Source organism: Scomber scombrus, chromosome 13 (assembly GCF_963691925.1).
Source record: "Scomber scombrus chromosome 13, fScoSco1.1, whole genome shotgun sequence".
Lineage (NCBI taxonomy): Eukaryota > Metazoa > Chordata > Actinopteri > Scombriformes > Scombridae > Scomber > Scomber scombrus.
This window is the reverse complement of record NC_084982.1, coordinates 9,307,549-9,325,413: the sequence shown is the minus strand read 5'-3', so window position 1 is coordinate 9,325,413 and position 17,865 is coordinate 9,307,549. Positions and strand designations below refer to the sequence as shown.

General features: G+C 43.3%; 1 protein-coding gene across 8 annotated transcripts in view; it reads left to right on the top strand.

Moving 5' to 3' along the window:
• The first annotated feature begins 1,576 nt into the window (after positions 1-1,576).
• The window catches only part of klf12b (Kruppel like factor 12b), a 43,593-nt gene continuing 27,304 nt past the window's right edge, over positions 1,577-17,865 (top strand). The window contains exons 1-3 of one of the 8 annotated variants that reach the window (XM_062432371.1): positions 1,816-2,113; positions 14,116-14,248; positions 16,464-16,546. In XM_062432371.1, the coding sequence (XP_062288355.1) occupies positions 14,152-14,248; positions 16,464-16,546 (180 nt within the window). In that variant the 5' untranslated portion in view covers positions 1,816-2,113; positions 14,116-14,151. Of the gene's footprint in view, positions 1,770-1,815; positions 2,114-5,620; positions 5,805-12,696; positions 13,215-14,115; positions 14,249-14,482; positions 14,522-16,463; positions 16,547-17,865 lie in introns of those variants that run through there. The other 7 variants (XM_062432372.1, XM_062432369.1, XM_062432370.1 and 4 more) reach the window with 7 other exon arrangements.

The window sequence follows — 17,865 nt, the reverse complement described above, 5'->3', positions numbered from 1 at the left end:
CTTATACAATTACCCAGCCATCCCTCTATCCAGCCTATCCAACCCTGTTAATCTAGTCTTTCTTTCCCTCCATCCTTTTCAATCCATCGTCTCGTCTCCACCCAACCATTTTATCCTCCATTCATGGCAAACAGAAGACATACAGTATCTGAAGTGAAACAGAATGAATATTAAGTGGATGGTAGTTGGACCTGGTTCACTGTACTACTGTAAATAGTCATGTATTTCCTCTCTGCCCTTCTCTCCCTCTTCATCATCTCTGACTCTGTCAATCACAGCTCTCTATCCCTGTGATAAGCCTGCACCATGTAAAGCGGTATGAGCTCTATCAACCATGCAGATGAGTCCTGTTTCCTTTACCTTAATTAGAGCTCCCAGGGGACTGACTGCGGGCACTGAGCAACATCAGCATCAGCCTCTCATACCACAGAGATGCCTTTCATCCAGTCGGAAAACGCCTGGAGGAAAACTGTACAGTGGTTTGGGCACTGAACAGAATGCAGTTTAAAAGCAGTCATTATGAGGAAATGTTCCTGCATGTTGTTAAGGCCAGTCACTCAAACACCAGGTGGCAATTTCAGTGGCAGAAAGAAAAATCCAGCTGAAAAGAAAGGAAATAGTTGCACTATTATTCATACAAAGTGATTACTCAATCAACAGAAAATGTATCTAAAACAATTTTGGTAAGCAGTTAATCTTTAAAGACAAATTTAAACCAAAAGTGCCCAAAAAATCAGTTTCTCAAACAGTGAAAATTTGCTTATTTTTCTTGAACCTTACTTGATGCTAAATAAAAAAAAGAAAAAAGAAGAATAAATAAATAAATAAATATATGCATGTATATATATATATGTATATATACACACACACACACACACACACACACACACACACACACACACACACACACACACACACACACACACACACACACACACATATACATATGTCTATTTGGGTAAGACAAAACAAGCAATAACAATATATCAATTTGTGCTCTGGAAAACAATCTGCAATGAGAATTTTTCAAAACTGCTGTCTGAAATCACAAAAATATGAATGATTTATCGAGACATTGACATTAATTAACAAAACACCAAATAATGACATTATAAACTGGTAAATTGATTAATTGTATGCTTTGCAATATAACACACACACGCACACACACACACACACACAATCAAATATCCATCCTCCATATCAGATCCACATTTCTAATTTCTAGTTTCAAAAACTACTGATCTACCCTTAAAATGCCAATATTTTATCATGAAAATAAATGACATATCATAAAATATTTTATTAAATTGAATTAAACGTGTTTATGAAGTGTAATATTTACAGTAACTCTATGAATCTTAATCATTTGACATTTATATGCAGTACAGTTAAAAACACTGACCAGGAAATAGAACGATAAAATGATTAGCTCCTAAGTAATAATCACAAGAGTAAACAACTACCTTGTAAATCTGACACTGTTAAAATAATGATGTTTTAATTTCTCCACATACACCTTCCTTCCGTCCCCTTTAAACGGGGAGGTGCTCCGGTGCTCACCCCCAGCCCGGGGCTCTCCGCCGCGCTGCGGGAGGGGTAGAGAGAGAGTTCGGGCTGACTGAGAGCGGACTCGTCGGAAACCTCCCCGGAGGGGCCCCGTGTAATTCGATGCATGCTGTTAAAGCTTAGACTATATTGTCTTCCCTTTGCTTATGAAGCCTCCACCCACCGGCCCACCCTACATTTAGCGGATCATGTGACTCGGGGTAAGTCATTTGCAAGTACAACAGTTCTCTGTGCGCTCCCATTCATTTCCTGAGAACTGCCTGAGCAGAGCAGCTGAGAGGCAGAAGGGGAGGGAGCTGCTCACACACACACACATACACACATACACACACACACACACACACACACACACACACACACACACACACACACACACACACACACACACACACACACACACACACACACATCTACACGTACATACAAGCAGAGTGAGAGGAGAGAAGAGGAGAGGAGAGGAGAGGGAGAGGAGGAGAGGAGACAGAGAGGACTGTAGAAAGGAAAACAGTCTCCTAGTCTCCACGGCTCTGCAGCTTCTGACAAGGTCTGTGCATTTTTCTCGTCCTGTTCCTCTGCTGCCTGCTGCTGTGTGCTTCATTTGTCACGTTGCCGGGCTTTGTGCTTGTGTTCACTTGCATCTCGCTCAGCTGTCATTGCTCTGTCAAAGCAGATGACAACTCAGATCACCTCTGGCATTGTGTTTGGTGTCTGTCAGTGGGAGAAAACAAGAGACCCTGCATGCTGCTGACTGGACAAGTAACACATATTTCCAATTTAAATTCATAAGCTGTCATGACAAGAGTAAAAAAAAAAGTGACTATACACTGAGTGAGTGTGAGCACAACAGCATCCTGACTTTACCGTGCCGGTGATTCCTCACATTTGCTCGTCTATCTTTCACTTATTTACCCTGAAAGCAACTTCAAAACGCATCAGCTTATCGGCGTTGAGCTGCTGTAGAGCAGCAACATTAACTGAATGTCTTGCTGGGAATATGAGAGTGTGAACTGAGGCAGCAGCCGCACCAAACTCTCTCTCTGCACTTCTTGCTGGTAAAAAGTTTGCTGCTTGTCAGAGTTTTGTGCATGTCTTAAGAGAGTTCAGTTTGTGTGTGTGTGTGTGTGTGCGCGCATTTGTGTAAGACATTGTGTGTGACACAGGCTTGTTTGCCCACTGTGGCAGCTTAGAGACAGAGAGACGAGGCTGTTAGCAATGGGTTAAACATTAGGAGGCTCGGGTAGCGGAGGAAGGACACTGGGGGGGGGGGGGGGGGGGTGTTTGTGTGTGTGTGTGTGTGGGAGTGTTGCAGGGGTGGTGTCTTGGATGTCATCGGCAGCGCTCTCACTTCCAGGGTAATAGTCATTGGTATTGATGGGTAGCTGTCAGAGAGGCAGAGAGCCACCAGGCTGGGGAGAGTGGCCGGGGGCTGGCCCTTGGCTGTTATTTTCAATTACAAGGGACCGGGGCAGAGCTGACAGCAAAGGCATTTGTACATCCAGAGAGGAGGAGGAGGAGGGGGAGGAGGAGGTGAGAGGAAGGGTGGGAGGGGAGCTAGAGAGGAGGAGGGAGGGAGAAAGGTGGGAGGGGGGGATGAGACTCTGGCCTCTGCTCCTGGGTTTGATGTGGAAACTGAGCACTGACCTCTGTGACTTTACCCCTGCGTTGTGGAGAGGCCCTGCCTCGCCTGTAACTGTGTGACAGCCGTAGGGTGTGTGTGTGTTTTAGTGAGAGTTTCATCCATTAAAAAAAAGGAGTCAGGTTATATTTATGTGTCTCTGTGTGTGCGTGTGTGTCTGTGTGTGTGTGTGTGTGTGTGTGTGTGAGACCCCCTGCAGCTCATAGATGTTCAGTGAGTGAGACTGGTGCTCATTTAAACTCTCACTTCAATCCATTTGCAAAGGAGCCTTCTCCCTGTGCATGAATAGTCAGGCTGATATTACCACACATGTAGAGTAGACGCTCAACACTATGCATGAATAAGTGGCACATGAGCAGTTTCAGAGTGGATCATTGGCACACTCAAAGAGGCAACATGCAAATATTCCCTGATTTTGGGGGCCAAATCAGAATCAGTGAAAGTCGCGTGATTGCCTGAAAATAATATCATCATTCTGTAATTCTGTAATGTTATTTGCCACAACATTAGACCACATGTCCAAAGGCATTGTAGTCTGCAGAAGACTGTGCAGTCGCTACACGTCCAAACAAATCTTCAATAATGAATTCTCAAACTGACCTGACTCTTCTGAACCATTACTATCACTGTCTGAATCAGTAGCTCCCCTCAGAGCTCCCTTGTCAGCTCAGCAGTGGTACACAGTACATACTGTAACTTCCTTGTTAAAAAGATTATTAAAAGACTGAAAGCCTCGGACACAATCATGATGTAATAACTCCAAGTTGGCTGCTTAGCTGTTACACTTACAAACTGAATGTAACAAACTGAACCAGCAACTGAAGACAGAATCAGCGTGAAGTGTTCACTTACAGATGTACACACTAAACTGCATTTGAGCGGTGATGCAATTGGTTGGAAAATAAAGAAAACAAACCGTTTCAACTGAACGATACGATTTGAATCTTTGAAATGATTCATAATTTCCACCTCTGGCCGTCTATCATCTCACAGCTTTTTCCTAGCGGTTGTTTTAAGCCGTCTTTTTCAGTTGTTTGGTTAGGCGTCTTAAGCTGAAACGAAACAAAACAAATCATCAGCTGTTACTCTTTCCTCAAGTGATTTCTACTTCTCGAGTGTGGGCTTCAGCTTGAGGTGGTGATATTAGTTTTTCGTATTGTCTCCTGCTTGTTGCTGCTGTACATTAATAAATGGACACCTTGCAATTAAAATGTATTAGATAAAAAAAAAAAGAAATCATACCAGCATCATCATGTTGCGGTAGCTATACACCCCTGGTTGTAATCACCCCCACAACCGCATCAAGCCTCTGCTGTCACTCGGATTCCTTCAATGCTTCAACCCCCCCTTTATCCCTGACACGGTCCAAGAGCTTATGATAGTGATCACCGCAGGTTGGGGGCCGGGGGGGTCTCAATTAAAAAGCCAATCACCAACGGATAGACTCTATCTGTCGGTCAACACCACTCTGCCCTGCACATTTAATTGCCCCGCAGGATTCCCCCACTGAAGGCATCATCTGTCTGCCACAGATCACAGCACATAAATTGGGTGCGTGTTGACAGATTGAATCTTTCAGTTAAGAGGAGCGGTGCTCTAGTATGTGCGTTCTACCAACATGTAGCCTCCCCAGCTTATTCAGGGAGATGTGAAATTCCCTGTATTACCCTTAATCAGCTGGGTTAACTGCCGGCATATTGACCGAGTGCTGTATCATTGATCTGGGTGGGTGTTATGGAGTGTATCGTCATCGATTGCAGATAGACTGCAGTGCATGGTACTGGCTGGATTCATTTGGCCTCCCTGACTGGAAGCCAAGTCCAAAGGGGGAGTGAGGCAGATTAGAGATGTGCTCAGGATGCATTGTGGGATATCCTGTGGGCTCTGGTCACAGAGGTGGCGTTCTGTCTCCAGAGCTGTCAAACCCGGACATTCAGCCACAGGAGACTGCCATATGTAAAGACTGTAAAACACACACAGAGTTGCTCACACCCACCCCCTCCACTCACATACTTACAATAGACATAGTAGTCATGTCAAGGGCGTACAATGCGTGAGACATACTGCACTTAAATAGATGACTTAGTACATTGATAGATATGGTCATATATGTTGCGAACTGAATTGAGAAAAAGTTCATGGAGTTTGAGGCTTTAACATCCAAAACATCTGTAGTTTAAAAAGTAAGACATGCAATGGTTATTAGCTTGTTAGGCCTCCTGTGTGTGAAATAAGACAAATATTTTGAGGTGATGGCTGTGGACTGAACTCCCCGTGCTGTTATTTCATCATGTCAGGCGATGACAAAATGTTCTCTCCCTTTGCGTTTTCTCTTGTGGATTCAACCTTTGACCCCCAGTGTCCAACCCACATTTGTTTACCAAAATTGAGTAAAGGGTGTACATGGAGTGCTAGAGCAGTTGAGTATTTGTGACTTAGGGAGAGAGAGAGAGAGAGAGAGAGAGAGAGAGAGAGAGTGAGAGAGAGCACGGAAAGTGTTGTGCAACAGCCAATGACTGATTTTGATAGCCTAAACACTGAAGTCAAACAGAAAGAATTACAATCTAGCATGGGTGATTACAGCTTGTCAAACATCAATGTGAGTATCTCTGGTTTTTAATTTTTGAATTTTTATCGCACTGCTCTTTTGAATACTCATAAAGTGCCTGTTATTGTTAAAGCCACTCTAGAGTGGTCGAACACATTTTTGAATAGAAAGAAAAACTGTCATCAGACACTGAACAGACTTAAGACAGGAAGATTTCAAGACTATGTTGGCTCACTTGAAGATTTTTGTTATTTTTGTTATTTTTTTGTTCTAGTAATGACGCCATCTCTAGAGTTGCACACTCAGTGCTTACTGGAAGTGAGTCATTTAGTAGTGCGTGCCCCCAGACTCTGATTTAAGGTTGCTTCCACATGTTTCCATGGCTAGGATGGAAAGGTATGTCAATGGAAGGCTTGTCTATCGGTGGTGACATTTCCAGTTTCAACCTATTTTACTTTCACCAAATATGGTTTGTTAACAGAAGGAAGTAAAAAGGGAAGGAAGCCAAGACAAGAAAATAGAACTGCATAATTTTTTTGTTTTTAAACCACATTTTGAGCTGGTTTTATAGAAGAAGTTCTTTTGGGATCTGTACCTCTCCAGCCTTGGTGCAGATGGTTTCAGCAGACCTGCTCGAGCCCGCTTGAGGATGCTGAACGGATTACTGTGAACTTTGTTTCCAGTTTTACCGTAGGTCAACTGTAAAGAGAGGAAATTATGTAAACAACATGTGGAATCCATTTAGGGGCCTGTGGCATTCCGCAAGCTCTTTGGCTTTGACACAACCAAATGTAAGTTCACGCTATGCACCATAACTCTTGTTGAGTAGCTGCTTCAACCAGGTATCAGCATGGCACAGCATCGGCTCGAAAAGAGAGGAAAAATAATCCAAGTGATGGTGTGAGTAGATGAGTAATAGAGGTAAACACAGCTGCTGGCTTTTATTGAGTGGTGTTGGAGAGCTGGAATGGGTCAAACCAAGGGGAAAAACTCAGTGAGCGAAAATAACTGTGCGCACATTTGATGTAATGAGTGTCAGTGTGCTGGAATGTTTTGGTTGGTCCGTTATTGTCTGTTTCCATGTGCCGTGTGTTGAGGTGGATTTGCGTTGTGTCAGCATAAAGTGAGTTTATATAGGATAGGCACTTCGTGATGCTGCATCAAGAGGCTCTGCAACATATTAAACACTTAAAGAAATGCATATGCACTTGTGTGTATGCATGCCTCCCTCTGTATCACAAGAGACAGCCAATGGGAAAAAGAGGGCAGAAGGAGAGAAGCGGAGAAAAAAATGACTATGCGTTGAAGTCTTTGAACTGATATTTTTTCTGCAAGAGTTGTTTACAGTGACTATTGTAGATGAGTCAGTGTATCGGTGCCCATGCATTCCTGCATTGTATAGTAATTGTAAAACATCTAGGTCGATCTTTGAGTGCATGTGAGTGCACATGTGCTGTGATGCATACAGTAGACAAGCTATTGTGAATATGTACACAGTGCATATGTTGGGGGAAGGGGGATCACTCGCACACACATTCAGACATATAGTACATGCTCTATCAGAGCCTTAGGGGATAAAAGGCAGTAGCCTACTCAAAGAAGCCCCCATTAGGGCAGGAGAGGAAGCTAGAGAGGATATGTGGGTGGTTGGTGGTGGTGGTGAGAAGGATGCAGGTTATTGTGAGGATGCTAATCTAATGAATACCGCGTCCCGGTTAGGGTAGGAGATCAGAGCTGGCTTTCACTCTGACCCCCTGCTTCAGTATGTTAAAAAGCAGCTGTAGTATAACCTTTGCAGACGAGCAAGAACTTACCATGATTCGCTTGCTCATACCTTAGAAACATGTTCTCCTGGGGTTGTACAGGAATGTTATATATATCGTTATATTCAGTTTTTCTGTGATTTCCTCGTGCTGTGGCTGTAATAGCATTCATATAAAAATATTCACCAGATTTACAGTATTTTATTTACTGTGAGTTCTGTAAACAGTGATGCACCTTTAGGCACCTTTAGGTGATTATAAAGTACTGCAGTGTGGTCAATTTAGGACCTGTAAACAGAGAGTAAATAAGAGGCAGGAACAGAGTCACTGAGTGCAGTCTTTATTGATCCACCTCTTTCTCTCTATCTCCCTCTCTCTTACGTACGTACTGGTGGTAACCTCTTGCTCTCTATCTCGCGCTCTCTCTTGCACTCATACAGTGAAGCTGTACAGCGTTTAATCCTGACAATAAACATGCAAAGAATATTGCAGTATCTTTCTGAGAAGTTGTGCCAATCACTCCACACATGTGTCCCGGTCTGCTCGGCTCCTCCCCTCCCCACCCCCTCCTCCTCTGTGGTACAAGTGAGGTTTTTGTGTCAGAGGCTATTTTAGATGCACAGCCACTGACCCTACTGCATTTACTGAGGTGAGTGAGCAAGTGTGTGAAGGGTGTTCTAGAGAGGTCACCCGATTATGTTGAAACAAGAAGACCTCGCGGTGTATTGACTCTTTAGGGGCCGTTTTTTTACTTTTTTGGCATCTTTTTTTTGGGCTTCTTAAGCGCCAAACTCAATCCAGCAGAATATTTTAACTAACCCTTTCTCACGATTACATCAAAATGATCTTCTATTGGAAATAAAATGTTGAGAATAGTGTCACAAATTGCTTTGACTTGTAAGTCAGAGCTCACTTGAGTAATGCCACCTCACTTTAGAGCTGTCACGGTCACAGCTTGTTTAGCTGTTTCTCTGCTGCATTTGAGGCACATGATGCAAGAGGATGTCAGAGTCTTCTGTTTACCTCTCTGTGGAGCAGGAGGAGTGTGTGTGTATGTGTGTGTGTGTGTGTGCATTTTTCGGTTTTGTGTGCATACTGTAGGTGTGTGTGGGCGGCTTCTTGTGTTGAATGGGCATCTATATTCTTTGAGGAGCTATTGAGAGACAGAGTTGTGTGTGTGTGTGTTTATGTGTAAAAATGTGTTTTTTAGATAGACATGGTTCATTGTGGGTGCAGGCAGAGGTCACTAGGTTTGTGTTTGTGTGTGTATGTGTGGTTGCCAGATTGTAGAACACAGCCGGGGCTCAGGAAGTCAGCTTTATGAGAAGTGCATTTGACACACAGAAGGAGAGACAGACAAACCAAACAGCGACCGACTCTTCTTTTCGTTTTGAGTGTTACCTCTCGAAATAAATAGCCTCTTCATTTCTCACAGTTTCACAAGACCTGAAAAGGGACGGAGGTGGTATTGGCGGAGGAGGGGAGCTTTCACACTGACAAAAAGTCACTGAAAAAATTATCAAATTTACAAATGCTTTGCCTTCTTTCTTTTAAAAAGGTAATATATTACAAAGAAGTTCAGGTGCTGAGTTTTTATCATTAAATCTCAACACTTGTAAAGACTCCAGAGACCTATCTGGTTTAAGTATCATTGCTGGCACTGTAGTCACTTAACTAGTTTAAATGAATGTGTTTGGGCTGACTTTTACAGTGTATGCCAATGCCACTATGTGAGATTTTTTCATTGTTGTTGGTGTGTTTCTGCCTGCTGTTTGAGGATCTTTTATTACAAACTGTACATTTGTTTTCTTGTGAAAACATACTGACACCTTTGCGGTTCTGCTGTATGTTGTGTGTCCACTCAGCAAAGTGTTCCTACCCATTATTTTCATGTGTGTGTATAAGTGTGTTTGCTTGAGAAGGCAGTGGACTTGAGCTGCATCTGGCGACCTCATCCCCCTCATCCTGACAGGATTACTGACACAGGATCCCCCTGCCCCTGGCAGAAATAGCAAGGACCCAAGGGCAGTCCACCAGAATATGGGAACTTCCGTGGGCCTTGCTTGTGCATTTGTGTGTGTGTGTGTGTGTGTGTGTGCTGTGTATTTACATGGGTATCAACTCTCTATAAATGGAGCTGGTTTCCTCCCAGGTGCTGAGCTCCAATGGCTCAGGCACTAAGAACATGGGTCCACTGCTCTTTCTCTCTCTCTCTCTCTCTCTCTCTCTCTCTCTCTCTCTCTCTCTCTCTCTCTCTCTCTCTCTCTCTCTCTCTCTCTCTCTCTCTCTCTCTCTCTCTCTCTCTCTCTCTCTCTCTCTCACTCACTCTCACTCTCACTTTTCTGCTATTGTGGGAATTTATATTAGAATGTATATGAAGGCACATTTTGTATTGTATGTGTACAGGAACTTACATAATGAGGTCATTGTGTAGGGATAAATAAAAAAAACTAAACAAAACTGGCAGACCACAATGTTGCTGAGCCCTTTCCATGTGCAGATACTGTATCAGATCCCATGAACCCTTAACGTTACGAAACACCCGTTCTGTATTGCACCAAATGATTTTTGTTTGTTTTTTGAGTAAATAAATAATTACTCAACTATTATAAAGTATTACATTCAAAACTTTAAACAATAGTCAACAATCTGTGGAAAATAGTTCCACAGTGTTTTTGTTTTTCAAAAATGGGTCACGACCATTGTTTTATTCAGGTTATTGAAGCTATAGGTTTCCTCTCCTTGGTGCTTGATTTGTATTGTGGTCTAGAGATCAATCAAATCAATAATCACCCTTTGCCATCTCCATTCAGCCTGTGCAAATGGTTTTAGTGTCCCATGCTTGTCTCATTTTATTCTCCTCTGTGCCTTTGGTTTCATAAATACTTCATTTTTTCCCTGTGCGTAACATTTTTTGAGGAGGATTTCGTTGATAATATCCGCCCTCACACCCAGCTTTAAGACTGGTCATGGCCTATCCATTAAGTGATGAGTCAGCGTGAGCGTCAGTACCGGTTTCTGTTGTTGGCTTTTTAAATAAAATTATCCTTTATTATGTGTTTATCTTGTCGCTGAGTCTTGTGACGTCAAGAGACCTTTTGTCGAATTGCAAGCTACATGTCTGAGTGCAAGAGGGAGCTCAGTCATTCGTATATGCCACATCAAATTCAACAGAAAGTGAAGCCCAAATAAATCAGACGGATAGAGGATGACATTCAGTTTAAATTGATCGGACCTGATAAGCTCACCAAGTTGGGTTGTATGTCCCAGTGATGAAAACATCCAACACATGAGATGTGCATTCTAGCTAATAATAGTTGTGTTCATGAAGAGAGCTGTGTTTTCCCTCTGTGGAACTGATTTATTCCCGGAGGAAAAGGGCAGGATGTTTTGAGGTAAAGTGCATCAGTTGAGTGCATCTCTAAGGGGTTTTTAACCCTAAAGGGAACTTTTTTCCCTCATTTTTTTTCAAAGGGTGGTGCACATAAACAGTGGTTTGATGCCATTGTGCTTATCAGGGGTTAGAGAAGTCCATGCTTCTATGAGCAGTGAGGTAGAGGCACTCTGTTCTCTTGAGCCTTGTTCAAAAATGTCCCAGAAGCATCCAAAAGACTTTGCTTGCTGCTCCTGCCAAGGAAAATACGGCTTATGAAATGGAAATTCTGAGACCATTCACAGAGTGCCAGGAATGATTCGAAAAAATGACTATGTCCATCTCAGTACATCCAGGAGTGAAGTCTTAGTGAAAACACACATCTCACCTTGCTCACAGAAAAAAACACACTCTCACACACACACACACACACAAACACACACACACACACACACACACACACACACACACACACACACACACACACACACACACACACACACACACACACAAAAACAGTACTGACACTTTGTTTACCTGGTATGTGTTGTTTGGGGTTAGATAGCCTTTAAAGGGGAACTCCACTGATTCCTTATAAAAAGGTCAATTTACTCATCATGGTTAGTCCTACTCAGCCTGTGAAAGCAGATGTATCGTGTCTTCTGTGCTTTTGGAAGAAGCTTTGTCAAGTCTGACAAAATAAATCTCACCAGAGGTTGGATATAAATGTATAATTAGTTACATACTGGGGGCACCAATTTGAAAGACATGCACGTATTCCAGACATGAAGAGTCTAACAAGAAATAGTATTAGTTGCATTTGGGATTAAGATTGTTGACATAGGATCCAAAGTGATTTGAGTTAACCCATACTAAGGACAAAAAGTCTGAATATCTCAGTCTCTGCTGCTTTAAATTCAACCATTCTTTTTTAAAGTCTGTCTCTTGTGAGCCCAGACCTTTATAGTGCAAAACAAGCTTGCTGGAGTTCATCTTTAAAAGATTTAAGCACTAACATTTAGGGATTTTTAGAGTTCACTTTAAGTTTTTGTGCAAGAGATTTTTTACTTACAACTTCTAAAGAGTAACTCCACGTTAATACTTGTATGGTGGAAAACCGTTGCTGCACTCACCTCTGTGGGTTGAAAGGTTTATTTTGAACCTCTGCACACCAAGTGCCATTATTTTCCTGGGTGCAGTCACTCTTTGAGAAGTAACTCTGCAGGGAATGAATGGGCTCTCAGGAGCAGAATAAGGGCAACAGGATGAGGTTATGAACACGCACAGTTTAATATGAAGCAGACTGAGGTTGAGATTGAAAATCAGCTGTGATTCAGCTGTGGCTAAATTTCTTTAAATATGTTTTTTTTTTCACAAAAAAATATAAACCTTTATTTTCTACAAAAGTCTCACGCTGTGTGTGTGTGTACCTGTCTAATGAGTATGTGGTGAACGTACTCAGCTTTTTCTTCTTTTCTAAAAGTTGCTTTGCTGAGCGACTGAAAAGAGAGGAAGTGGAGGAGTGTGCTGGTGGGCTAGCAGTTGTAGGCTGGTTATCAGGCCAATGTGTCACATTGGGGTGTCTAGGGGCACAGAAGAGGGAAGTGAGCCACAGTAAAGAGTCCAGCGGCACACAATAACAGGCAAAACACAGGAAATACCCATTTCACGTCACCTACAGCTCTGTTCTTTTTATGCATTTGCACTAGCTAATCATTTGTTCCGGCAACACATTGTTTTAAAATGTTTTTACTTTCCTTTTTCCCTCTCTTGCATTCCTTTTTTCTTTCTCTCCTCTCTTCAGTAGAGGACCGGGTGGGAGGGGGGTCTGTTGGCATTCTTGCACCGTGTGCTTTGCGCTCGACCGGGCCTTGGCTCCAGTCCATATCCCCTCTCTACCCTCTCTCTCTCGCTTCTCTGACTACCGCCCCTCCTCTCCTCCCCATTGAACACCCCCCCCCCCCCCCCTTTCCTCAACCTCTTCAACTCCCCTTGGTTGCTTCCCTAACCACTGCTCCTGCCAGGAACTCTGTGCTTTTCAACAAGGCCCCCCTGCATGCCCCCCCTTTCCCCACACTCACTTCTCTTGCTATCACCTTCCTTAATCCTTCCTCATGTATCTCCCATAATTCACTGCCTGCTTCCCTTCCCCTCAACCTTTTTTCATCTCTCTTCTATCCCAGCCCGTGGCAGCAGGTCCAGCCTCTGTGACACAGATGCACCCAGTTGCTCTGGGCGCTCAACATGGGAACAAAGCTTTGGCGGGGCCCGTCTGTTGCAGTCTGGTTCAGGGTGTGTGGTGTACGTACATGTGTGAGCATGCGTGTAAGTAAATGCACATGAGAGAGAGAGAGAGAGGGAGAGATGAGAGGTAAAGCAGAGATAATACACACACAGCCAGATTCTAAATCTGGTTTCATGAGTTTATTCATGCTTAACTTTCACCTAAAGAAATAGCGTTTCATTGCATTGAGAGTGAAAATCAACAGACAGTATTAAGCAGGATCTATCTTCACACTTGCATGTGCTGGGAGAACATGGCTTCACAGTGATGTGCACCACCCACTCAACCAACACACACCTTTGAGCTTTTCTTCCAATCAAAGTACTTCCTACTTAAACCTCAGTACTATACAATGAACGCTTACTTACAGAGAATTCAATTTTATTTTCTCCACAGAGTTGTCTATGTGCTGGTAGCACAGAAAAGCCAAAGGGCATGACAAGAATATTGCAGATTGATTTGGTAGTCTTGTTAGATTTAAAAAAATGTTTTTAACACATTTTCATTTTGAAATATTTTGGCTTTGCGTGGACATGTGCATGTGTGGAGTGTGAGTGGATGATGTCACTGGTATATGCCGTCTCAGAATATCAGAGGTTTTCTCGAGTGGTTTGTCACCTCTAATTGATTCAGCTAGTCTGTTCAGGCTTGGCTTGGCTGGGCTTTATCCTTCCACACCAGCTAGTTGATATTGCCTCCGTCAGCACAGTGCCGATAGTCATCAGGGAACTGGGTGATAGTGGACCTGAGGTCATAGATACAGATATGTGGTGGGAGTTTCAGTTCATACTCAGAAATGCATTAACCAACACATAAATAAGTTCTAACAGAAAAGCGTAGAGGGCAGCAGACAGAAATTTGTATATTTGGAGCATTGTAGCTGCTAGATCTGTCCTCAATTTTCATCTGCTCCCTTTACCAGTTTTTTTTTTTTTTTACAAGGTGGGGACTGGACTGGAGGGTGGGTAGGATGGAGAAATGAGATGCCTTAACACGCTGCTGCCCTCCTCCCTCCATCCAACTCCCCCACACACCTGGGATGGCTATTTCATTTCAGAGTGCAGCAAATGGAAAGGTGATCTTAATCTACCCTGTTTCCCTCTAACCCTCCCTCCCTCTCTCCATCTCCCACACACAGAGTCTCACACTGCTGATGGACAGCACACTGTAGGTTGCCACCAGCAGACCTTATTTAGTGATGGAGAACGCTAAATACATATTGGTTTATTACCTTGAACAAATTATTTTCATTTCAAACTCGGTCTCTGCTCATATTGTTATCTTTTTGTTCCTCAAGTATCAACTAGTACACAATTCTTTCATGGGAGCAAAAGCAGTTGACTTCGGTGTAAGTATTTTGACCTCCTCGATACACTCTGTTAGCTCATTACTATGTGTTAGGTCTCTCACTGTTGTTAGCTCTTTGGTCATTACGCTCACAACAGAGGTATGCACTGGCCATTGATTTCCTATGAATAGCCTGCTGCAGGCCAGTTCATTAGGAAGGTGCTCACAAACCACTGGATTAACTGGACTGAAGACACACTGGGAAACATGTTCCAGAAATGACACATTCCAGAAATGCACAGTTCTCACTGTGCCATGCTATGCACAATTCAAGTTATTTGGATTTTTTCGGACTAATAGGAGTGTGCTCAATATGCATAGAGGATGAAAAAGTTTGGATGAGGTAAACTTTTTTGAGGCTTGTGTTCAAAACGGAGAAGTGAACTTTACCCCATGGGAAAATCAAGACTTTATCTGAAATGTCTATGTCTGGAAAATAGATTTTTTTTCCTCTGAAGAGGAGAAACGGCATCTTGCAGAATGATGGTCATCCTGAGGAAAACAAACCGTCTCTCTTAGTGCACTCTTCTCTCTTCTTCTCCTGAACACATGGCTCGAGGCTGGACTGAGGCTGCAGCTCCACCCGCCCAACCGTTGCTATGGCAACGCTATCTGGGCCTACCAAGACCTGAAGCCGAAGGACATCCTGGACAACAATACAATAGCAGCACAGCCAGGGTACCTGAGGGACTTAGACCTGAGAGGCGAGATCTGGGGGGTTGCAGATTGTGGGAGTAAATCCTCCCTCTTTCTCTACCTCCATCACACGCACACACAAACACCATCAGGATTAGTCTTTTGCTTGAGAATCTAAGAGGTAGTTGAACAATATGTGGCATTAAATGGTTATGCTGTAGCAAGTATGAATGAAATCTGTACGAAGAATATTTTTTGACAATAACTTGAATGGATTTTCCGGTGAGTAAAAAAATCTTGATTATTGGATTTAGGCCACATGTGTGTGAGATCTGAAGTATAGTTACAATGTCAGGCAACCTGGTACATAGAAAGAATAGGTCATTCATCATTGGTTGAGCTTTTTTTCACTAAACAAGAGTGGTCACAATGGACGCAGTGCTATTGACTCCGGGATAGGGCCGCACATCCTGCTGCTGGTGCCAGCAGTGGAGAGTAATAGAGATGTTTAGAGTCTATTTGCCTTGCTTGCATTCTTCCATGTACTGCTGCTAAAATAATAAGAGGGAGGGTTACTTCAGGTCGGCCCCAGCTGAGGGATACGGAACATGCATTGTTGCCATTGGCTCCATCTGAGTATCCCTCTTAAAGCCACAGCACGGGGCTGAGGAGCTGGGCATTACTGCCCACCATACAGAGGCACAGCGCTCAGAGGCAGCAGAGGGAAGGATGAAATGTGCTCTGTGTTTTTTTGTGTGTGTGTGTGTGTGTGTGTGTGTGTGTGTGTGTGTTTGCATGTGTGTAAGTGTCATTTATTGTGTGTCTGCAAAGTGAAAAAGCCAGTTAATGATATGCTTGTTTACTGTTGTTTACATTAACACTACAAACTCATTTATTGTATTATTATTTCAGTGGTGAAACAGGAAACATTGTCAGGCTGTGGTGTTGCCATTGCTGTTGAGTAACTATATATCAAAGCCAGTGCTTGTATTCCATTGAAGTCTAAAGAGGATTTTATTCAGTATTATGAAGTGTTATTAGCTCTGCAGCAGCCCACCAGGCAACTGAAAATCTTTATTATGGTGAAGAGGAAGTCATGCTGTGCACTGACTGAGTTTACACAGTTTGTACGCATTTTTTTTGTCTGTCAGCTTCTGATGGTTTTGAAACATGAGTTTGTGTCTATTTAATATGTTTATTTCTCAGTGGGTGCAAGCACAACATTGTAGATGTCCAACAAGTGAATGTGGGACCTGCTTAGTCATGCTGAAACACCCGTCTTACACCTCCTCTGTGTCCCTTCACAGGCAGCCTAAGAAACAGGATGTTAATGCTTGACGGAATGCCTGCAGTCCGAGTCAAAGCTGAGCCCCTGGAATCGGAACAAGGGGTAAGAGAGCAGTTGTTTTCCAGACAATCTCCCCTCCCTTTTTTTCCTGCTTTCCTTTCCTTTCCTTCTTTCCTCCTCCCAGCAATGGGCAGATAATCACTCCCAGGCCTCAGCAAGTGAGTGAGACAGTGAGTGTGGGGGCTAAGAGGAGTGGTCGGAGAGCATGGTAGTGAGCAGGAAGGAGAGAGCAACCAAGAGGAGGAGTAGAGCCACAGCTGGAGCAGGAATGCATTGGGGGGATTCGGGGTGGTGACTGGGGCCAGCAGAGTCCACACTGGCTGGGGGTGATTGCGCAGATGTAGTCACCGCTCCCGGGGAGGAGGGTCACATGGGAAACTCTAAATCTTATCTCTCTCACTCTTTCTCTTTTCCTGCTATTTTACGTCCCTCAATTTCCACTCATCCTCCCTTTGCTCTTCTTCCACACAAACACACATGAATAATCTTTCTCTTGCGCACATTCGCATATACACACAGGCAAACACAACACACCACGCCACACTCTTCCTCTGCAAACATTATCATAGCTCAATCTCTTCCTCTACTGTATCTCGTTCATGCCTCTTCTCTCCGTTGTTTCCTCTGTGTTTATCAGGGCAGAGTTAAATGTCACTAAACAAGCCTTGTGAGCATTGTTAAATTTGCACCAGCCGTGTTTTGTCTTTGCTGAATTTGTTTTGCTCAAAAAGCTAATTTTTGAGTTTAATGTTCAATTAAACTGTGTGTATTGACCATATTAGGAATAATGGAAGTACCTCACGCTGAGTTTTAATGGTCCTCATACAGTATCAGTGCTCTCTGGTCCAACATACCTAGAAATATAGTGCTCTTGTTATGGAGAAGCTGTTGCTAGGTTACAGGGGCTTTGTGTGCTGCCACAGCTGTGTGTGTGCAGTGGGTGCAGGCCACTTAATATTTGTAATCACGATGAATCAGTGTAGGTTATCATTGATTTCGATCCATAACCTATCAATAATTTCCTGGGCCTTGATATATCACCAGGAGCAGCTTGTAGGAGAGCAGCAAAGTAGTTTCTGTTGAGATGGACCAGAGAGTATTAGCACATGATGGATCAGACGAATACTAGTTGCTCATAACCCAGCAGGTAATGAGAAGTCTTGTAGAGAATTTAAGAAATTGGCTTTGTGTTGATAAGAATTGAATCGGTCTCAGGTGGTTACTTTCTGGGTGTCCTTCTCTCATGTGTGGCTGAAGGGCTTTGAGACTTTGTGCCCCCAGTGCTGCTATCTAATATCTGGGGTTTGAAGTCATTCTCCATACGTGTAGTGATGTCAGTCACAGACAGGATGCGAATGCTG